The sequence below is a fragment of the Cryptomeria japonica genome, chromosome 4 (assembly GCF_030272615.1).
Source record: "Cryptomeria japonica chromosome 4, Sugi_1.0, whole genome shotgun sequence".
Taxonomy (NCBI): Eukaryota; Viridiplantae; Streptophyta; class Pinopsida; order Cupressales; family Cupressaceae; genus Cryptomeria; species Cryptomeria japonica.
In genome coordinates, this window is record NC_081408.1 from 308,350,920 (window position 1) to 308,375,036 (window position 24,117).

The 24,117-nt window shown below is 36.3% G+C and overlaps 1 protein-coding gene across 3 annotated transcripts; it reads right to left on the reverse strand.

Moving 5' to 3' along the window:
- Window positions 1-20,084: 20,084 nt before the first annotated feature.
- Window positions 20,085-23,170, reverse strand: LOC131054312 (putative pentatricopeptide repeat-containing protein At1g02420). 3 transcript variants are annotated; one of them, XM_057988805.2, is made up of 3 exons: window positions 22,968-23,170; window positions 20,740-22,787; window positions 20,085-20,634 (listed from the first exon to the last, which is right to left on the reverse strand). In XM_057988805.2, exons 1-2 carry the CDS (start codon window positions 23,008-23,010, stop codon window positions 21,364-21,366), a joined length of 1,467 nt encoding a protein of 488 aa, XP_057844788.2. In that variant the 5' UTR covers window positions 23,011-23,170; the 3' UTR covers window positions 20,085-20,634; window positions 20,740-21,363. The 3 variants fall into 3 exon arrangements, with proteins under 3 accessions (XP_057844788.2, XP_057844783.2, XP_057844778.2); XM_057988800.2 differs by having other exon boundaries at window positions 20,085-20,601; window positions 20,740-23,170; XM_057988795.2 differs by having other exon boundaries at window positions 20,740-23,170.
- Between the last annotated feature and the right edge of the window lie 947 nt (window positions 23,171-24,117).

Genomic DNA, 24,117 nt, shown 5'->3' on the forward strand with positions numbered 1-24,117 from the left:
ACTAAATCTTAATCAAACAATAAGGAATAGAATCCTGAGCAAGACCCATCACACATAGAAATCATGAAATAAGATTTTGCATTTTTAGAAAGTTTGACCACAAAAAAGAATCATTCTAAACTTGTTTAAATTCTTAGGAAAATTTTAAAAAATCTATTTTAAAGTTCCCTTATTCTAGGCAATTAAAGTTGTTCCAATCTACACAAAGACTGTTGAGGAACTATATTTGAAGAAGCTACAATAAAAAGTTAAAAAACCCAAAAATGGTCCAAGTTATTTAGTAGATTATAGATATCATGCTTGGAAATCTAATTATTCCAAAATATACAGATCATGGTAGCACAGTTGTAGATATTCATATTAATGGCACCCTCATACAAATAATTTATTTTACTCAAGTGATCCATAAATGTGATGACCAAGGAAATAATGCAAACTTTGTAGCTTGAACTTTATACTACCCCTACAATATTGTAATTAACAAAATGTTTATTTGTTAAACTCAATGAGGTTATTGAGGACTTGACCATTATGCTAGGCTCTTGAGAATATCCAACAGATTTTATGGTTATATAACCACAAACTAATGTGAGAGGATACCTACTCATATTAGTTCAACCATAGTTGGAAACAATTGAGGCATTTATTGATTGTAGGTCAAGGAATGTGATGATTTCTAATGGAATTGTGACCAAAAATTTGGTTCTATACACTTAAACACAACCTTTTCCTAATTTAGAATAACCAGTATGGTTGGAACCTAAGGATGGTGACCAATATTCACTTCAAACAATGATGAATATTGGAAGAATTCCTTTGATAGAGATTCAAGATAAGGATACAATCCTTTCTAACATCATGCATAATAATTTTGGAATGGACCCACAGAATAACCACTTTTTTGGTATGTTTGTCTTGCTTACTGCATAGTATCCTTCCTGCAACACACTTACTAAGAAATGCAGTTGATGCTTGCATATTTGATTGTCTATTAACAAATAGTTTCAATCTTAATATGTCAAATCTATATGTTTCTTTAGGACACCATTGAAGAAGCAAGTTAAAATCTTTCCTAGTAGGTCACTCAACATCAACAACCAAATGACCACACAATAATAGACTAAATTGATTATCATGTTGCAGGCTTACAAAATAGAATTTTCTCATAATTTTTTAATTCATTAGATTATTGATTGATGTAAAAATATGAATAAAAATCTTCTAGTTCATCTCAAAAAGGGGTTTCATCATTCTCCTACTTGCTTTTCTCCATCATAGAGCTTATCTTGACTGCATGGTAGATTTATTGATGGTCTAGAGAAACATCAAGATCCTCCTCTAAGAATACAAGTTCCCATTTGATATCATTTTCAAACTAATTGGCAACCTCAAGCATATCATTTTTTTCATCTTTGAGAATAAGACTATCCCTATGTTTTTGTTGAGACACTTGAACAATGAAATCTTTCCCAAGATGGGTTTGAGCTTGAAAGTCTATTCCTTATCAGCAACTCATCAAGTTTGTTTACATTTTATTGTTGTTTTAAGTCTTTTGTTTATATAGGAATAGATATTGTTTCCTCCTCATTAGTATAGAAAATAGATTTCATCAAATAAGAGAATCATCTCCTCCCATCTATTATCACTTAGCCTTAGTGTTCGACTACTACATCTGATTATACTTCTCTTCTTGTAGCAAGTCACAGCTTTCAATCTTCTGAATACAAGGGGGCTCACATGCATCAAAAATCACTTCTAATTTAAACATTTTTCTCCCTTTCTCATCAAACTAATCAACTTTCTAGACACAAAATCTACATTTGAATAGTGAGATGGTGTTAGGAAAAGAAAACTAATTTGATAGGGAAACCTAAGACGAGTTTAATGAAATGGAATAGACCTTCGAGAGGGTTGTGTTTATGGGATAGTAGACTGAGTTTACACAAGTACATGTTCCTACAAGGGATGAGGTCTTTTAAAACTTGGATATTTGAAGTGAGGAACCTAAGAGGTTAATTTAGTTTCTTGCATGATTTATTTCTCCTTGATTTTCAACCATTTCATTTGTTCTTCCTTAGTAGGAATTTTGTTAAAAGATATTCTTGATGATATTTTTGTGTCTCTCCATTTGTATCTCATGCATTCTCTATGCTTCCATATTCTTGCTCAAAAAGATAAACATGATAATAAATCTCCTCCTATCGCAAGTTATACTCCTTTTCAACAACTTTTAATTATTCTTAGAAATTTAACATTATATCTTTGATGTCAATATTTTCCAAGTTGTTTATATTTTGGAGATGACTTGGAGGATAATCAAGTTGACTAGGGATAAAATAGGCATATGGAGAGCAATGATTATTGTAGTTAGGTTTCCAAGCAGGATAAGTAGGGGTAGATGGGAGGAAAGCATTAGAAAAATATTTTTTATTATTAAAAGCAGCAAAACAAGGGTGTTGACCCTATACAAATTCTGGTCGAACATGCCATTAATAGCTAGTAACAAGACCACTATGTAAAACAAAGGCCAAACAAACCTTCAACAACACACTAGCAATATAGCTAGGAACCTACATAAGCCTGTTAATCTTAAAGTTTTGCTGATCGTTGGATAAAAATTGTTAATCCTTTCAACTATCATTGAATTTCAAAGGCAAAAATCTATCCAATTAGATAAATAATGATGAAAAAATGGAGGAGCCATACTTGTAGTTTCCACAAATAGCTAATAATAGATATGGTAGTTGATCAAATGTTTTAGAAGCTATGCACTTTAAATTTAAGCTATAATATCGATCAAGTAATGATTGTTGATGTCTTCTACTATATTTATTGGCTTCATCTAACAACCCAAATTACTCAAGAAGCACTCCAAACTTTGAAAATACTAAATTTATGGTTTATCATGAATCTAAGGTTAAAATTTAAACAAAGTAAAGACAAATGTTAATTTTGATGTAAAAACCAAAGAACTCCTCCATTCCACATGAATGCACTAAAAAGTAATTCAAGAAATTTGGCATTCAGAAGGCTACTTCAATATTTATAAAGCATTGAGACCTATCAACTCAACACCATTTTATTTAAGCTCACATTCTTGATTATAAACCTTTTTTGAACTCACTTCTAATGAATTATTTTGAATGTTTTTTTATCTCTAAGAAATTGTAAATTAGTAACTAGAACTTCCACCAATATTGAAACACGAGGAATGGTATCCATATAAAAGGAAAAGGTGAGGCAACAAGGGGAAAGGCTTCCTCTTCTAGAAAAAGGAAACAAAGGACATAGTGGCAATGATCAATAACTTGAACAAAGTGCAAATTTGATTTTTCATAATCCTAATTTATCTCCTGGTATCATTGAAAACATCAAAGTGATTATAAACCGTCCCCCTACTTTACACGCATGTCATTATTTTTTCCATGTTCCCTTTACATTAGCTAGAACCAAGCTTCCCTCCTTGTTGCAATCAAACCATACCATCTCTAGTTCTCTCTTTTGTCTCTCTTACTTATTATTTGGCTTCTCGTTCCCTTATTCTTTTAAGGAAAAAGCCCCCTTTAGTTGCCAAAAATGTGATCCAAAATTTCTACATTGTTGTATATTAAGTTGGCTAGAGTTGATCTCTATGTTGTTAAGGCTTTTTCCATTTGGCAAGTTTTTTAAATTCTTGTTAATCTCCCACCTAGTGTCCATTCATGTTAAATTGAACAACTAGCAGGATTTTAAGGAAGTGCCATCATCATGCCAAATTGAACAACTTTAAAAAATTGTGCTCGTCATTGAGAAAAATTAAAAGCTTCTATCATATGGTTAAAGAACTAATCCTCAGTTAAATGCCAAGCCCAGCTCAAGAAGTTAAAAAGTTTTCAAGAGTACGGAAAGTATTGTCAGAATGAAGATACATCCATCAGCAATCTAATGCTAGATCCAATACATGGAATTCTGCACTCGAAATGAAAAGAAAGGCAAGGGTTGTCTGAGATGTAGATCATATGCCGAGTTAAATGTTTAAGTGCTTCTATAATTTTGGAGCATATGAGATGTGTTGTCAAAGGAAATGTTTAAGTGCTTCTATCGAATGTAGATCAAGACCTCATCTTGGACTCCATATTTTAAGAAAAACTCCCTGCACGTTACTATATATGTTGGCGACAAATGAAGGGCATATACATGAAACAACAAGGTTGTTATTGAATATTTTAAGTGTGCATGGAATACCTGGGAGTCCAGCCGGTAACAAAATTGATTCTTCAATACCTATATTCTAGATAATAATAGATTGGTCATAGATGTTAACAAAAGAAGAAAATTGTTTGCAGAGCAGGCCAAATTAAGCTAGATGAAGCATTTAGCCAATTTAGGGCTTAAACGTATCATCCACGAACTATTTTGAAGGCTTTCATGCCACCTGTACTCAGTAGTGATTTAATTCAAAACAATGCAAGCTTTGATGCACTTGTAAAATGTATAAATATAGCCTTTTGCCTACAATTTGGCATCTTCTATCAAAGAACAATTACATTAACATTGGCAATTTTCTATTGTATAAGTTTTTTAGCCTCAATGCTAAATGTAATTGAGTTTACCTCAAAGCATTTAATAAAAATGTTCTGTAGCTAAATTTAGCTCTTAGTATTGAATTTCTTGTGGAATTTCGATTTGATGCAATGTTAAAACTGTCCTTTTTAAATTTTGGATTAATTGTATTATTTAAAGATATGTCAATGGTTTTCTGCTTTGAATTGAATGTTAATGGATTGATTAATTGATCAAATTGTTATGGTGCATTGCCTCTTTTTCTTATTATGTGTTTATCTCATTCTCCGTTTTCACCTCCCAAGTGTTGTTATTTTTGTTAAATAGGAAAGCCAACCTAAATCTGAATCTTACTCTAGGCCTAAAACTACATTAGAGTTTTCCTATTGTCACATTCGTACTATGGGTGCAACCTTCAAACAGTTTTACACATAAACAATGTCTTTCTTCTACAATAATATACATCTAAACAAAAAAAATTTATGCAAATTTGAACCCAAGCTCTGCATCAAAATATTTCCGAAACTTAATCTTCCTCCTACTGACCTATTCATTTTTTAATCCTTATTTCTCTACAAACATTTCCTCACAACTCCACTATCTACAGATGGTTTTGTGGCTAGGTTGCAATCTACAACTACAACACCGAACTTAGTCAAGCTTCAACGTTCAAACCATCAATCCAGCAGCCTTGCAGCCCAAAAGATATTGAGTCCTACTACAAGAATGCACCTTGACATTGGCTTAGCCACAAGTCCTTCAAACTGTTGGTGTACGTCTTATCATCTACCAAACATTAGAATAAGATACCCAGAGGTATTCTATCCTCTCCTGAAAAATCACTGCTGATTCCAAGGTCTATATGTGCGAACAAGCGACTTTAGTGGGATAGCTACTTATGTAGTGTATGTTGAAAATCTCAAGGGGGACTTACGTTTACGAATGTCTTTTAAGCTTCTTGACTTAGATGGATTATCAATTTTAGGCTCTTACTCTTTCTTTGGGATTTTCCGGGATTTAGGCTTTCAAAAAGGGGAAAAAGGGGATAGGGTTTAACATAGCTGAACTAAACCTACGAATTTTGGAGACGGTATTAACTAGGTGTTCTCGGTAAACCACACTTTGCTTCGCCACACTAAGGACAACTACACAAGCGGGTGCAATCTTCAACGGGTAGTGCTTATGATCAAAGTTTTGGCATACACAGGGGATAGGCTCAGACTAACTTTGCACAGTGAAATGGAAATCATCCATTCACCAAAAGTATGAACAAAGATATACCGTTAATTAATACTCATCAAATCCTTCATTCAATTCTAACAACTTTGAAAGCAAATCTAAATTAACTTTTAACTAATGTGTTGAGGAAATTGAAACCATGCTAATCACTCAAATCACAAAGATTACAAAGCCTTAAGAGAAAGCGGACATGCAATGTATTATTTGAAAAATGACCTTCACGTAACAATATATCAAAAACCTCACACTCTCCAAATGAGAGGAGGTAGCCTTATATAGTTTTTCAAAAAATAATGAACAGTCGAGATCAAACAGTGATCAAGGGCCCAGAATGAAAGCTACAAACCCTATTTAAGGTTTCCCAAAACTAACTACCCTTGTGCCCTCCTAGAAGCTTATGGATAAGTCAAGTTCATTGAACCTGGACATGTTGACTTGGAACAATCCAATTGGTTGGAAGATGACGAGGCGCCACCTCAGCGTGTTGGATATCTTCCTTGAATTCTCCAATTTGTGTCAAGAAATTGTCCAAGTATGGAAATTTGATTCTTCTTGTCACCATCTGGTTCTGATTGGGAGCTTGTCTTTAATTCTTCAGAAGATGAAATCCTTCAAGAAGTTGGAAAATCTTTTGAATATTTTCACCAAGTCTAAGAACTTTTCTTTCTTGATGCCTTGAGATTCTTTCAAGTGCCTTGAATTCGGAGAAGAATTCCTCTAGGCCTTCGTCATGATAGCTCTTCCCATACTTAGCCAAATTTTGGCCATCTTTATGCTCAGACGAACCTCGCTTGTGGACCTGTCTTCAACTATGAATTTGGCCTGAAACTCCATTTGTGCTTTCTGCGATGATCCCGCCTTCAGCCGCCAATTTATGTTGCACGAGAGGAGGGTAAAAAGATCTGGATAACTCCTCACAAATATGAATTGATATGATCGAAAGTTCCGTTGTTCAGAGGTTCATCACATTCAGCCATCATCCAAAACCTACAAAACCAAAAGAAAATAAACTAGAATCCTCATTTTGAGCATAAACTTTGAAGGTTTGATGGCAAAGTGTGCTCTGATTCTCCACTTCCTCAACACTTTTAGCTTTCAACAAGCTGCAAACACTTAGGAATTTTAGAAACCCTTGAAAACTCATTCTGATTTGAAGGTTTGGGAGTGAAATTTGTCTTTGATTACTCTAAAAATGAACAACTTAGTCCCAAAATCTGTGAAATGAATGTTGAAATCAGATTCGAATCCTAGAAAATGTGTGAAAATCAAACTAAATCTCTAAAAACTCTATAAATCTGCCTTGAATACCCCTGTGACCTTCAAAATCTAGACAAGAAATGGGTAGAAAGGATGCTGCTTCATCTAGAAATCTTGTCTCAGAAAATTTCGAATCTGCTCTTGTCACTCTCTAAGACCCTTGAAATCTTTTGAAAACTCTTGAAATCTTTCTCTCCAAAAGTATTTTGCTCTCCAAGTTCGAACCTTTGAGATGAATGACCAATTCATTATAAGTATAAACTCCAAAGTAATTTCGAATTCTGCATTTAGAAACACAGTTCATCCATCCTAGATCGAACTTATCTTGTTTCTATATTCATCCCATACATCGAACTTATACATTCAGTTTAGTTCAATCAGAAAGTTTCTATGAATCGAATTCATTCCTTTCCTTTTTTTGAATTTTGAAAACTTTTCAAAATCTCAAAACTTTCTAAAATTGATTCTTTGTTCGAACTTCAATACTTGATAGCTGGGCGGACTTTGTTTGATGTATGATCCTTTGGAGGGCAGACTTTTTGAGAGTTGGGAACCATCAAAAGTTGATGTAGGGCGGACTTTTTGAGAGTTAGGCACCATCTTCCTATGCTTGAGGCCTTAGGCACCATCTTCCTATGCTTGAGGCCTTAACCATAGGGCGGACTTTTTGATCACTGTGAGCTTTACTTGCAGCAGGGCGGACTTTTTGATCACTGTGAGCTTTACTTGCAGCAAGGCGGACTTTACAGATTTCATGCACCACATTACCTTGCAGATTGGGTGGACTTCACTGATTTGATGCACCATTTAATGTGCTCTAGGCAGACTTGGTGAGGGATGTTCACCTTGATTATTCTCTTGGACGGACTTCACCAAGGTTATGCACCATTCACTAAAATCAAGGACGAACTTCATCGCTTCTCTCCCTCTACTCCTTGCACATGGTGGACTTTGTGATGTTTGAGAACCATTTGCAGCAGGGCGGACTTTAGGAAGCTTGTTTCTTGCAGCAGGGCGGACTTTAGGAAGCTTGTTTCTTGCAGCCTAGGCGGACTTTGTGACTTGAAAATCTTTTAACCTTGTTATATGCCTCAATTCTTGAGCAAAGTTTTTTGGGCGGACTTTTTCATGTTTACACACCACTTTGCTTGGGCGGACTTTTTCAAACATGTGCACTTTGGAGGGCGGACTTTTTGGCTCATGCTCCAAGGCTATCAAGAGTAGGGCAGACTTTTTGTGAGTCTCCATCATGGGCGGACTTTTAAGGAACCATGGATGGCAGACTTTGTTGGCCTCCTTGCACTCTATCATCCATAGGGCGGACTTTTGTCTCTTCTCCATGGCGGATTTTGAGACTTATGCACTTTTTACTTCACCTTATGCAGACTTTTGAGACTTCCTTGCACCTTCTCCATCATGGGGCGGACTTTGTGAGACTTATGCACCTTCACCTTGGGCGGACTTTTTCAAACATGTTCCAATGCTTGGGCGGACTTTTTGGCTCATGCCACTTTGCTATCAAGAGTAGGGCGAACTTTTGGAGTTGCAACTTGGGCAGACTTTTAAAGTTGCACCTTGGGCAGACTTTTGGAGTTGCACTTTCTTAAAAATAGCCATCTCGAGGATCGAGCTAAAAATGCCAAAAACAAAACTTCCTAAAAAATAGGAAAAAGCAAACTTTCCAAAAATAAAAAGTTGTCTGAATTTCCTCAAATCAATTGTGTTCCTCGTCCTTTGGTGTTTCTGGGCACTTTGACGATGTCTAGACTCTATTATTACTTGGCTTGCAAAAACTAACTCACAATCCTTAAGACTCAAACCATTCAAAACTTGACAGAACTGAGCAAAACTAAAGCGGAAGGCCACGGGACACTAACAAAAACCCTAGAAAGCAGCAAAGGAGAGGGTCCCCATTCTCAATGGGGTGATGTGTGAAAAAGGTCACAACACAACCTACATTCTTTAGACTTCCACCTAATGCAAGCAATTTTTCCAATCCCAAACTTCATAATTTTCTCCTCAAACTCCTAATTCTGTGATTTTTAAAGCTCTTAAAAGAGTGCTAGTTTCCAGGTTCTTGTGACTCCTCAGAAATTAGTAATTCTCTCAAACTTCCAAATGAAAGGGCTTCATATAACTCTCCAACTCAAAATCTCAATTTGACTCTCAACATTTAGAATCTTAAACCTCCTCAATCCAAAGCATTCCTGTAAGTTTCACTTTCTGCAACTCTTAGAGTTCAGGTTCCATGAATCCTTAAGTATCACAGGTCTTGCCAATTTTAATAATCAAAAGGTAATTGAGTAGACTTGAATCAAGGACCCTTTATAATAAGGCTACTATTCATAGGCATGCAATTGCCAATATATAAATGACCTTTGCAATTTCCTGCAAAATTCTATGTAAACAAAGTAGTAGATTATTCCAATGTAGAATCATCTGTGATAAGTGATAACTAATCAAAACATGATATTATTCAAACAAAGTAATTAGCATAAGAAAAATTTCCAGCCAACAAAGGAAACCTGTGTGCACCCAAAGAAAGTAACACATCTTACAGAGTGAAGTATACCTCCCAACATGTCATGTCCCCATTCAAGGCTTCAAGACAATAAGATTCAATGTACGATTGAATAAGTTTTAATTAAAGATTTAAACTTATTATTAAAAGATCACTAATACTAGTCAATACACATTAATATCATGAGAGGAAGCGATCGGTTAATGAAATTATTGCTATGAAGACAAGATCGATAGGAAACAATACAAAAAAACAATCGACGAATAATGACTCGTTAATAAATATTCCCAAGTGCCAACGGGAATGGCAGTTCCTATGAAGAATGAAAGCCAAGCAATAAGCAATCAATGATCATGAATATTGATCATACACATGATAGTTAATAGGTAACTGTATGATATACAGATCAGTAAAGCAACTAAGACATTGATAAGCAATGGCAAGTATCGATAAATATTAGTTGGAGACAATGATTAAGAAGACATCAATCAACGTATGACTGAGCAGCAATTACATTAATAGTGATGATTAGATCATATAGTGATCATAACCGATATGGAAATATACGGCCATTGTTTGGTCAATTAATGTTTGATGATATCGTGGAAAGTATTGCAGTCTGATATTATTATTCGGGTAATAAGATATATGTGACTCATTGACATGTAAGAATATGAAAAACGATCTCTTCATGCCACCAATAAATAATAGAATCAATTCCACTAATGAAAGAACCCTTCAAAGAAGATATATGTGTAAACAATACTAGAATCGCGGGTTTTGCAACTATTAATACATTCACCATAATAATAACGAATTATAGTGTTATGTCACATGATGTCTCAAATGTTACAAAACTCCAGAAAGGGCATTTAGGTGAGCATAACTGATTACAAATATTGTCGGCAAAATGGAAAGCACTGTAACTGTAGCTATTACAGATAACGATAATAAAGATTATCGTAACTCAGTGGCAGCTAATGGATACAACATTGGTAATGACCATTTCCACTGTGTTCAATACCAATTTTCATGTTAAGGAACAATAGGTTGAGGTTTAAGTCAAAACAAAAGATTATCGATTTGATGAGGAAGAAGTCGACTAACTCAGTCCATCATCAATACCTGAAGACAAATAGTTTATCGATGTAAAACTAATTATCGAATGACAATAAAAGAAAATAACCCATATGTATTAGTCAAATGGTTAATCATTAGATTCAATTATCATTCACCGTCATTTTCTACCCACACGAGGATCATCGGGTATGCATTGATATCAATACTGGAATGTAATGATAACGTAATTATCATCGATACTAAATAGCACAGATGCGATCAATAAGATGTATTAATCTAAGGGAGGCTATCGTACTTAAGAATGTCGTAACATATACAAGCTATAGATGGTGATGGTATTGTGGTGGGTACTGTTTAACAATGTCGACTCAAGCAAGGAGGTAAAACCAACACCTAATCGGCATCATTTGAAGATCGATTAGGGCTTAAAAATATTGAATATGAATAATCGATTAACATAAGGATAAGTAATATCGGAGTGGTGCGATGTCATTAATTATTAAGACAACTTCCTACGTTAACAACAATAATCGATTAGGGCTTAAAAATATTGATCATGAAGAATCGATTAACATAAGGATAAGTAATATCGGAGTGGTGCGATGTCATTAATTATTAAGACAACTTCCTACATTAACAACAATAATTAATTATTAAGACAACTTCCTACATTAAGTCATTTATTCTTAACCATAATCCTCTACAGAAAATTTGAAATGACTTCTCCCCATCTGGGTGTGGCGCCTCTGCTTCGTCTAGTTGTGGCACTCCTCCTGCGCCCACACTCGCTCTAGTCCCTCCTCCTTTGGGGGCGGGCTTCTCTATGGTCTCAGCTGCCCTTGCTGGCTCTAATTTGTGCGCTGCTCCCTGTGACTCCTCTACTCCTCTGGTGTGCGTTGCTCCCTGCGACTCCTTTGTTCCTCCAGTGGTCTTGTCGATTGTTGTGAATGGTTCAGGTGCTCCCCACGTGGGTGCTTCCCCTTCGGTGGATGGTTTGTGCCCTCCCCCTTCCGTGGATGCCCTTCCGGGGACTATTGTTGCTGTTGACTCTCTTGCTCATGGTGATGGTTCGCAACCGACTGCTACTGATGTTGTGGGTGCTAAGGTCCCGCCCAGGCCTTCTTTTGCTGGCAAGCGCAACTTTGCTCGTGTGGCCAGATCTACTGCCCAACCCTCCAAGGGGGTTCGTCCTCTTCCCTGTGCCAAATCCTCCCCCGTGGTGGTTTGTGGGCAAGATGTTGTGGACAACATTGGGTTCTACCAACACTGTGCTTTAGTGTGCAGATTCTCTGGGCTCTAGCCTTCACTTCTGGACCTCCATCAATGGGTGAGTGACTCTTGGAGGTCTTTGGTAGCTCATAATATTGAGCTTTTTCCTTGTGCTAAAGGCTTTTTTATTGCTTCTTTTACTTCTTCAGCTGATTGGGATTTGGTTTTGGGCAAGTTGTGATCTTGGGGAGTTCACTCCCTCTCTGTTAAGCCTTGGACAACTTCTTTCAACCCTCTCACTGAACCGCTTAATGTGCGTCCAGTTTGGGTTCGCCTTCCGAATCTCCCTCTTCATTTTTGGGAGTTTTCTTGCTATGAGGCTATTGGTAACTCTTTAGGCCGTTTCTTAAAGGTTGATGATGCCACGTCTTCCATGGATCACACTACCTTTGCTTGCATCCTAGTTGATATTGACATCTCTTTGCCTCTCCCGGGAGATGTGGTTCTCATGGTTGGAGATTGGCCTTGCACACAACTATTAGATTTTGAGGGTCTTCCCTTCCGCTGTCGGAAATGTTTCTCTACGGGCCATCTTGCTGTGGATTGCTCTATTTCACGCCACAAAGGTGCTGCTACTTGGTGGAAGGATGCTACTAATGATCACTTGACCATCTATGCTGCTGATTCTGATTTGGATGGCTCCTCTCAGGAGGATGACGTACCTTTTACTATTGCTGATGCTGTTGTTGATTCCACCATTTTGGCTCCTCCCATCCTGATGGACCCTGTTGCCTCTCACTTGCAGCTCCGCTCTACACCTATTGGTCCTGTTGATGCTTTGTAGCAGCCTACAGTTCTGCAACTGACTCCTGTTCTGCAGCAATCGGTTGTTGTCCCGCAGCAACCTTTTATTGGCTTTACTGATGGTTTACATGCGGGATCCTTACCACTTGGTCATTGTAATATCCCTTGCTGATGGTGTAATGAAATAATGGAGTTTGGGCTCAAGGGATGTTGTCAAACAGTTGGCAAACACGCTGAAACTCACAATTGCTTAATGCAAATGAACAAGATGAATACAAACATTGAAATACACAAGGAAAATACTTCAAATCAGACTTTGCTAGATCATTGACATTTCGTCAAATATATGTCATACATACTTCAGACTTACTATTTAATAACCAGGTCTGTTACAGTATGTTTCAGACTTAATTTCAGACCTTATTCCTCCTTACAATAGACTGCTTACAATGTCAAAAACATAGCCAACATTGGTTTACAAACGAAGCATGACTAGGAATTTTCTGAGTATTAATGGCAGCAAAAATTCACATATATATTATTAAAAACTCATTGTAACAAAGGCCAAAGAGGACCTGAATGTAGCACCCTGCTGTGTAGATGAGAAACAAGCGATATCGATGGTCTTTGTGCCTCCTTTGTGCCAAAATGAAGCCTTTACCAAAATCGCCCCTGTTGCTGCAATGGAGGTCTCAAAATTAACAATTTGACAGCTTCTAATTCTTCCCCTTTTCACCAAGAATGATCGCTCACTCCCCTAAATCAAGATGCTAGTGTCAAGAGCCAAATTCGATACCAATATGGACGCCTAGGAGCAATTTCATGTGTCCCAGCAGTCTGATCAATTTATCTTCAGAATTCAATTTGGGTTTGATTCCTTCCTTAGAACCCCTTCAAAATACCCCCAAGGGAATCACCCTTTATTGCCAACATTAGTGCCGCCCTCCTTTGTGTGATTGATGCTCCAATGATCGAATAAATATGGAATCATGGGTTTTGATGGAGACACCCGATGTGTCTCAGATCTGAAAAGAATGTCGAACTCTGATTATATCCCCTTCAATATGCTCCTAGAGAGTTCGCCTTGCTTCCTTAAACAATCAATGCACACTTGGATGTCAAATAACCAATAGCTGATGTACTTTCCAAGATCATGATTTTTTTCCTAATTGATGGCAGTCTGAAGATGCTTGCAATTAAGTCTCAAATATGAACAGGTGCTAACAGCTTCTTGAAAGGATAGATGAAATCCTCAAGCATTTACACGATCTTCAACCCCTTCTCAAAAATCGAACCTAAGCAAAGTTGGCCCTTGGCTACAAATTAAGCTCAAATAGGAAGACTGGAATATCTTCCTCTCAACTGCAAATTTGTCTTCGAAAGAAGACTTTTCAATTAGGCGATGATGTAGATTCCGTCACGGATCCACTCCCAAGATGAAGAACTACGGTTTCGTCCAGCCCTTCTATCAATCTGCTAAAGCTTTGCGTCCTCAGAGATTCAACTAATGCAAAGCATCAGACAATTCATCAAATCCATAATCCAAATCTCCAATCATCATACAATGAGGCTCAACCTCGATATACGTCTCATAAACTTCTAGAGGATTCTAGAAATAATATTATTTCATTTTAGTGACTTTATAATTAATTATTTTATTTTAAGTCACTAATTAATTAATTAATTAAATATAAAGTCACCCCTTTTAATTTTTAATTTATTTCATGACTTTGTAAGAAATTAATTAATTAATTTCTCCTTATTTCTCCACTTAGCCAAAAGGCTAAAACTTCATAAGAGGCTAGAAAAATGGGGACATTACAGTCATTCCCTTGATGACCCTGATGACAGTATCGCCTGGACTGTTGTTTGTCATAGGCGGAAGGGGAAGTCCTCCCCAGCCCTCCAAGGATCAGGTGTCCTTACCCCTCCTTGAGTTGAGTCTGAGTTGTTGAAGGTTGGACAAGTTTCCTTTGTTAGACCTTGTCTGTCCCAGGCTTGCTCCGATGTGTTATTTTTTACTGTCTGCAAGCTTTTCTTTTGATAGTCTCTGACTATGTTAAGGGTCAGCGCCCTAGTTAACGCTGCTTTTTTAATCAAGAACAATAATCATTGAAAGACTTCAAGTAATGATTATTCCAAAAGATATGACCTTTAGGAATATAAAGGTATAAACAGAGTTTCAAATATCAATTCAAGTGGGGGGTTCATACGGATTGGGTATAAATTGGTTGCTTATACTTATAGATGATAGCGAGGAAGAATACCATCATCGTTATGTATAAAGATTATTTTATTATGACTCTAGTTGAGCAGCAGCACTGTCCAACATTGAGATATATATATATCAAGTATACAGATCTGAAAAAAGTTATCAAGATAAGTCTTATCCTTTGAACTATTCCTAAAACTTTAAGTTAAATATCATAATAAACTGTTTTCAGTTTGGGTAAATTTTGTATTACAGTCCTCACCTTAAATTGGAATTGTTGTTTCAGGATAAAATAAAGGAAATTCCCAAAAGGGGACATTACACAACAGTAGCTGTAGTTTGTGCTTTGAGTTTTGAGGTTCTTTTTGGAAAAATTGTAATTTTGTAGTAGTTTCTGGAATTTACAGCATATACATTTTTATTCACTGACATTTTGAGTTAAACACAGGTCTCTTCATCAGAGTTATAGAGCCTTCACTCATCAGCCCAACGGTATGTGACTCAAAAAATGTTGGCAAATAGAACAGTAAATGCAGTCAATTCCAGCAAATTTCTACAGATATGTGCTTTGCCATCTCCAATCTGCCAACAAATAAACCACCTCTACCCTGACTGTTGTTAAATCACAAATCCTTCACAAAGAGGTCATTTATCTTATGAAACACCCTGTTGTAAGAAATTAACAGATCTTTTACAGGTTTACCATCAGACCCTCCAACTGTGTGTTCTTGCATGTGATTCTTCAATATTCTTACAGTAATCTCACTCTTGCTTAAGCTGGTTTGCCTAACAACTACAGATATTCTCATGTATTGGCTTTCTCTAAGTGTGAAGGACATCCATTTATAGTCATTGACTTAGAGATTCCAACTATCATCCTCATACTCTCTTCCTCACTTTCAGATTCAAGTTATTATTGCCTGTCTGATTTGGTAATTTCTTATGCTGCAGCAAGCATGGCACCAATTGAAAGCCTTAATATATATTTATTTACTCTTGTCTAAGACTATTCTATCAATTAAATGATACATCTACTGAAATCGCACTCCATGACATAACATCAAAATTAAATATATATAAAATGCAATTATGAATATTACATGGGGTTGTTTCAACCAAAGTAATTACCTCGTTTGAAAATACTTGAATAAGTTAGTACTCATTATATTGCAATTGTGCTTTTTTAAACAAAATAAAGGGTCTCATTTACAAAAAAACCTAAGTTACCAGGTTCATCCATATTGGCCTCCTGACACGAACCGGGTCTGTGCAAGTCCAGGTCCAGGTTCGCGCTGGGTTTGCCCGGGTCCGGCCAGGGTTCACCCCAGGGACCCTGGATTCATTGTACGTTCTTGGCGAACACACAGCGAACCCAAGGTACCTGGGGTGAACCCTGGCCGGACCCAGGCGTGGACCCGGGCAAACCCAAGTGTGGGGCTGGGTCAAGTCACCATAAAGTGACTTTAAATATTAAAAAATTAAATTTTTTTTGCCTTTTTTGACCAAAAAACCCTAATCCACCCCTTGCTAAATACATTTGAGACCCAAAACTTCATTTGCTCATCTATTCTCTCTCACTAAATATTATATATATACAGACGGACAAACCCAACCCACAAACCCAAAAGGCAAAAAAAGAAAATTCCCGAACACACGAACTGGGTTCACGTCGTCAAACCCGCTCCCGAACCCGAACCAGTAACTTAGAAAAAAACATAAAGGAAATAATACAACAAAAAAATAATCTATGCCATAGCTAATTTATTAAAGTGACTTCATTTTCTGATCTCTTAGAAATCCAACTTATCCATCACAAACTCCTAAAGAGTACCAAAGGTGTGAAAAGCTCTACAAACATCCCCTTCATGAGAATAAGTCCTACGAACACTTCCATATATAACTCGGACTATTATCCTGTTAACATACATTGAACAACCACAAACATTGGTTTTTCAACTTTGGCTTCAATTTTGATAAAGTCCTATGCATTTGAGAAACTATATTAATGGTATAAACACAAACAAATATACGAAGTGAACTTGTGTTATGAGAACAGTAATACAAAAGAAGATCTAAACATCCTTATATTAAATCAGATGAAAATTGAGCTTTCCGCCTCTTAGCATCAAGCATATCAGTAAATTATCATCCATAATAAGGTATTGGTTGGGAGTTCCTTTGATTAAACTTTGTACTTTATTAGTAGACTATCATCCATAATTGCTGTTCTAGCATACTGTCACCTTGTCCTTCAAGATATCTCCACTTGACTGTGACTTTTGACCTCTTTTTTGGATTTCTTTTTACCTCTTTGGCCTTAATCACCTCTTGGCTAATCCTTTTGTCCTCACTGCTGTAGCAAAGCATTTTAGTTGTCTTCTCACTGATCTTGCACAAAATCTTCCAAACCATAGCCATCCCTTACCATCTTGCCCTTCTTCATGACTTCAAAAACCCTTATCACGTTGGCCTTTCCATTGTCAAATATCTCTGTCCAATACTTGGCAAGCATCATGAACAAAGCTTTTGTCATTTCCTTATATTTAGTCTATGATTCCTTGCTCACTGTCATAAGGAACTACTAAATTAGTGTCATAAGTTTATAACACTTATCTTGATCTTTCCATATTGTTGTCATGCATTATTGGACTTTCCATTTTTTAGAATCATGTGATTTCTTGACACTCAAGGTTCAAAGGCTTGTGTTTTTTCATGGCTTCATACTATGTCTACCCCTTATGCATTAACCATTCATTATGAATAGGTTAGATGCCACAGCTGTCTTTTACTTTGGACTAACTTCCTTGTCAAATGCTGCCTCTATTCTTTTTAAAAGGAAGGATGCCCTTAATGGAACAGTCACCACTTTTCATGACTATATACTAACATTGGAATTGACCTTCACCCCATTCACTACGAAAGTCTTTATCTCTTTCACCCACTGTGCATTGTCATCATGTTATTGAAATATATATACCACTTGACATATAAGGTTTATTCCTCTTTCTTGCTTTTCATGAAACCTGCCAGCTTGTTGCCCTCTACTCGCAAATCCTCTGCTCTTTCCACAAGGTTAACTTCTCTCCCCTTTTGGCTTTTGCTTTCCTCTTTTTAGCCCTTTACAAGAATTGGCTATTTAGTTTTTGTGAGTCAATTACAGAAAATATACCATTGAATGCTAATAATAAGTTGGTACAGATTGCACGTAATGCATATCGTGAAAGACAATCGATGCACATAAAATACTAAGGGCAGAAAAATGTCAAGGATGCAAAGCCGAAAAAACTGATAAAGGAAAAAGTCATGGAGAGAGCACCCATGTGATTGCTAAGCAAGTGTTAGATGCCTGAAGGGTAACAGATGAAAAGCTCCTGAAGTGGATTAGTTCCACTCTAATAAGAGCTCTTACGAATAAGAAGATGGGGATGTCCCTGGGGCTGGGACCCTATTACTTACACTATTGTGAACCCAGAACAGTCCAAGCCCAAGATTAGCATTCTAAAGGTTGCACACATTATTGGTGCCCACGCAGTCTGGCTGATTTCAGGCACAACTCTTGTTCTGCGTGATAATAATTAATATATCGTGAATGGAGTGAAGCTGATGTTCTATATGGGAAAGATATGGAACCTCCACAAAGTGATGTCATTGTAATCATTCCATAACAACTTAATAAAGGAAATGTGTGAGAAAGTAGGTTTGGACATTCCCAAGTAGTTTCCTCCAGTTTTTGATCCCTTCGATTAAAGATAGAAACAAGATAAAAGATACAGATGGCTTTAACAACCTTTCTCCTTAACCCGCTTTTTAAAGCACTGCATGTATGGTGTTTCCAGCAGGCCTACTATCATCTTAGTTTGACAGATGTTGATATCAGACCTTTCATGCATGCTGCCTGATGCTTTCTAGTCTATTTATATTTGCCTCCTTAAGCATAATAATGCTATCAGCTGATATTTCATATTTGGACATTTTGCTATATGCACTTTTCAGAAGAATTAAAAGCTTCAGTATAAAAAGGGTGTCAGTACAGAACTTTTGAACACTCATTCTATATCTGAAATAAACCACGGAATCAATTACAAATCAATATTTACGAAAAATAACAACTTGAGTTATCCTTCCATGCAACAAGATCATCATTCTATCTAAAACTGAAAGCGGTGCAAGTGGGAAAGATGAATGCAAACACATTTTCACATTTTCCTTTATAATCATTTTTTTTTCCAAAAAGTAAAATCAAGAGTCAATACTTGATTCAAATATCAAAACCGTCAACATTCAATTCCCAAAGTGGTATCTACCGCATAGCCTTCATAGCTCCACGTGACAATTCTGATACTGAAAACAGCTGTAATATAATTCAGTTACTCTGATATACGAATCAATCTTTCCAAAACCGAAAAAAAAAGGAAAAAGGTGGCTGTTTCCCAATAACAATGATGGATATCTTTTAAGGTAAAACAAAATGGCATATGTCCCAACTAGCCCAGACACAAGCAACCCTGGGCATAGTTTCTACTTCATAAACAAAGAAAGCATCCATAAGAATTCAATCTCTTAATCGCACACTGATGCAAGCCTCTTTACTGGATGAATTAAGCCCTTGGAATAAATATGGACTGATCACAAAGTTCAAATATACTTGTATGTTAAAGCTTTTGAGAGAGCCTGACTAAAAAGATAATAATCCTAGGCAAATAGATACCCCTATTCAACTATTGCACTACATAAGAATTGAGATTGTGATATCAAGAGTTAAACAAAAAATCAAAAAAATTAAGAATGATGATTGTATAGTTATGTAATCCAAATTCAAAAAACTCTTCTTTTGAAATTTCCTAGCATATATGTACAATTTGATGTATGCCTTAAATTACCAAGGTGGATGATCAAGCTGCAGCTCCGCTAAGACATTTAAACATATTGAATAATGCATCTCAGATATGAGAGGAAAGAAGCTCCAGACTCTATGTAGGATTTAACTAAAGTTACTAAACTATTATCATGAGTTACCAGTTCAACTACGGGTGCGGGTATGGGTATCAAACCCCATACAATGGTACTGCAAAATGTGTGTATTAAAAAAATTAAAATTTTATAATATAAAACAATGATACGCATAATAGCCAAAAATAAAAATATTTAAATAACTCATAATTTGCAAAAATGAAAAGTTCATAATTCAATGATTTGTCAAATGTCAATACACTAAGAAAATTACAATTAATATTTAATGATCTTCATATTGATCTTCATCAAAAGCATCAAAGTCTAACATTTAGTTCAATTTCACTTGAACCACAATGAGTTACAATGCCACTTCCACTAGCCATGTACTGTACAAGCTGCCTCATCTAAAGATATTTTCTGACAAGTTGTGCAACAACAACGTTGAAGTCAACAAACTCGAGCATTACCCCTCATTCTAATCAGGTTTCTTAAAACCTTTAAAACGACACAAACCTTCATGACACGTCACTTTTCACAGTTTTATCACTTAGGGCAAAATTATGTAAACAGGCCTTTTTTTGGTGTATAAAAATGTTTAAAAAAATAACTCTTTTTCTGTTTTTTTTGTTTTGTACAGCCCTTGGGGTTCCTCTGTGGGAACGCAGGGTGCCCAAGAGGGACCCTGGGTGAACCCAGTGGGGAACCCAAACCAGACCCGAACCTGAACCATATTCACACGGGTACCCAGGGGCCTTTAGAGGAACCTGGTAACTTGGCTATTATTCTGTGAGAGGCTCTAAAAGCGTTAAAATGTCGCCTACAAGGAACATTCAATTCAACAAAAATTAAGGTTTTCTAGAACAGCACACTGAAACTGCAGATATTCTAAAAATATATGAATTAAGGCTTTCCAGAACAATACCTTTGAGAGTTTTCAAACAAAATGCACCCTGGCTGTCTCCAACAGCAACATATAATGCAGCACTATATCTGATTGTTGAATCATGTGATGTACATGCAATGACTTATCTCGGAGAGAATTCCTGGATTTTCCATAGGCAGCTCAGGCTTGCTTGATTTCCTGCAGCTGGTTTTAACACTTTATAATAAGCCCTTGATAGCTTGATAAATCCAATGTATTGTAAAGATGCTGTTTATGTATTGAGGCAAAATTATCGCAACTGTGCAAATAAATACACCAAAGTAAGAATTTTTTTAAAATACATCAATTTGTTTGATTCATCTGCTCAGACGGTAATCAGCCTTTTTCATGAGAGGCATCCTCTAGAAGTAAAAGATAAGAATTGAAGAAGAAAGGATTGGCACTTATCATGTTCCTCAATCAAAGTGGAATTAAGGTAATATCATCTGCCACTTGATACGATTAATGTACACACCCTCTATAAAGGATATCAACTTGTGGAGAAATGATGAATTCAATTATGTGAATAATTTGATCAGCAGCAGAAAGCCCTTTCTTTTGAAAAATAATTAATCAGGCCATGAAAAAGAAGGATAGCACATCATTGTTTCTTTAACTTCATTGCTAATACTCTATGCTCCTCATTTTTTCTGAAAGGGCATGAATGGACTGATGCTTCTGTGCAACTTCTAGCAAAACTCTGACCCTCTTGTAAGCGAAGGAACTGGGCTTGTGTCCTTTTTCAATAGTCTCATAGAAGCACTTTTCTGCTTCATTTAACTTGCCATTATCACAAAGTACATCTATCAATACATCTAAAACCAGAGAATAAGAACCAAAGCCCTTCTCAATCATATCATCCCATAACTGAAAGGCTCTGTTCAGTTCCTCGTGGCGGCAAAGCAGCCTCATAAGTAAAATACATGTTTGGGTGCAGGGAAAGCACCGAGTCTCAAGCATTTTCTTGTAAACATCCCACCCTTCTTCCCAATATTTTGACCTGTAATAATAACGAATAAATATATTGTATGTATTGGAATTGGGATCGATACCTTCACTCACCATCTCATCAAGCACTTGGTATGCGTCGCGTACCCTCTGTCCCATACAAAAATTCCTTATAACTGCATTGTAGGCTGCTGCATCAGGGGAATAACCGTGCTTTCTCATCTCGGCAAGCATCTTACGAGCTCGATCATTCTGGCGAATCAATCCAAGCCCACCAATTAAAATTGTGTAAGTCTTCAAATCAGGTTGACACCCATTGTGTTTCATTTCCTCCACAATATTTAGAACCTTCGTCATTCCCCTGTCTCGGTAAAGTGCATCCCTGTCTTTGCAAAGAGCATGAAGCAGGCTATTATAGGTGACGATATCCGGTTCCTGGTCTAGTTGCAACATCTCATTATAGAAATTTAGGGCTCCTTCAGCTGTTTGCCAACCAGACAAGAGTATATTGAAACTGTGGGTATTGGGCTTGAACTTCTTTTTCAGTTGATGGTAAACAATACGGGCGTCCTTCATGTTCCTCTCCTGGCACAATGCTCTCAGGAGGGCATTGAAAACAGTAACATCTAGTACACCAATGTAATCCTCGAGCCTTTCAAATGCTTCAAGGGTTTCCCTGAGGGAACAAACCTTGGAAAACCTAGCCAAAATTATTTGCATTGTTTTATGAGTGATTAGTTTTGGATCGTTACCATGCATTTCCTCTAACAATTCCCACACTATATCAAATTTTCTCATTCTTGCAACAATAAACAACATTTGATTGTATGCTTCAGAAGTGTGAGAAAAGTGGTGCTGACGACCCACCCAATAGAAAAACTCCATAGCCTTGAATCCATTTCCATTGCTGAATCGCACCCTTTTCAGCACATTTTCTACTAATATGCTTGTAAAGACTACACCAGAATTTAGCAAGGAATGAGCAATGTTGTGTTCAGCGGAGCGCCTGTTAATAATTCTGTATATGGTTTCTACATCCTGCCCCTGATCACCTTCTCCTATTAACTGTTCTGAGATGGGGTTTTGTGGTTCAGAAAAACCTACCATTGAAAAGCTTTCGTGAGTTGTTTTGTTTTGTGGGTAATAATCCTTTACTTTGTAAGCTACTGCTGTGCTAAAAGTACAATTGTTGGGAGGCGTAAAAAATGTATAATGTTTAAAATGACAGATATATGTCTTAACAGACCTACTTATTGTCCACTGATGGTGTCTGTGTATACCTCTCAATGTCATATTCTCTGCCAAGCTGAACAAAAGCTTCATCTTCTTCTCCAATCTGATTAGCCCTGTTGATCATCGAGAATGCACCCACCTTCACTGGCACAAAAAATATTTGGAAACATGGAAACAGATAGATGAGTGTAAGACGTGAATCTGCTGAGAAAACCAGACCTCGTCAGTTGATTTTTTCTAATACATTTTATAAATGGTATAATTGTAAGGGAATAAAATACCTTCTCTATAAATCTTTGGCTAATTTAAATGAATTTAAACAATATGTAATTAACATAGACTTAATTAAGTAGCACTTAGGGTGGATAAATGAATAAAGAATGTGATTGGTAAATAGGATGATAGATATATTTAGTTTGGGAATAATAATGAAGAATTAATGTTGATGTTGGATAGAATGTAATCGTCAAAGTAGAGAAAATTGATGTTCATGATTTGATATAGGTATCGGGTTGAGTATGATTAGAATTCTTTGTAGACCATATCTAAGTCTCTCATGATTGAATCTATGTGTTGTAAGAATGAACTTTGATTTATGGGAATGATCTTACAAAAAGTTGTAGCATATAATTATTTACCTTCACCTTCCTTATATCTAAAATGGTCAAGGTGAAGTTTACAAATGTAATGCCTATTGTATTTGCAATCTACCATTGGTTTATTTTGATCAAATATTGACTTTGTGTATGATACACTTGGATTGTGTCTATGTATTATTGTGTGTTGGCATCCATGTGGTACACCCTGCTTACAGTTATATTCTTTTGATCGTATAAATGTCACTATTGGTGTTGATAGTTGGTTATACATGTAGATTAATGATGATCATATATACATGATGATTATATGATGTTATATGATTATATTTGGATTATAATTATGAAGGTACTTGATTATGTTGATGATGATATCATTACATGATGATGCATTGATTATGTATTATTGATTTGAAAATATATTATGTTACTGATCATGTTATTATGTGACCCCAGTTGGGAAACAGTTATTTATGTGTTATGGTTGTGTGTGTGTGTGTGTGTGTGTGTGTGTGTGTGTGTGTTGTTGAGTGATGTAGGTACAGGGTGTAGACACTTAAAAATAATTATTTTAATTATTTTTAAATTCCTGGCGTAATTA

Bases quoted from the DNA above. Each gene is read 5' to 3' on its own strand.
- LOC131054312 (XM_057988800.2), bottom strand. From the start codon at position 23,010: ATGAAGCTTTTGTTCAGCTTGGCAGAGAATATGACATTGAGAGGTATA.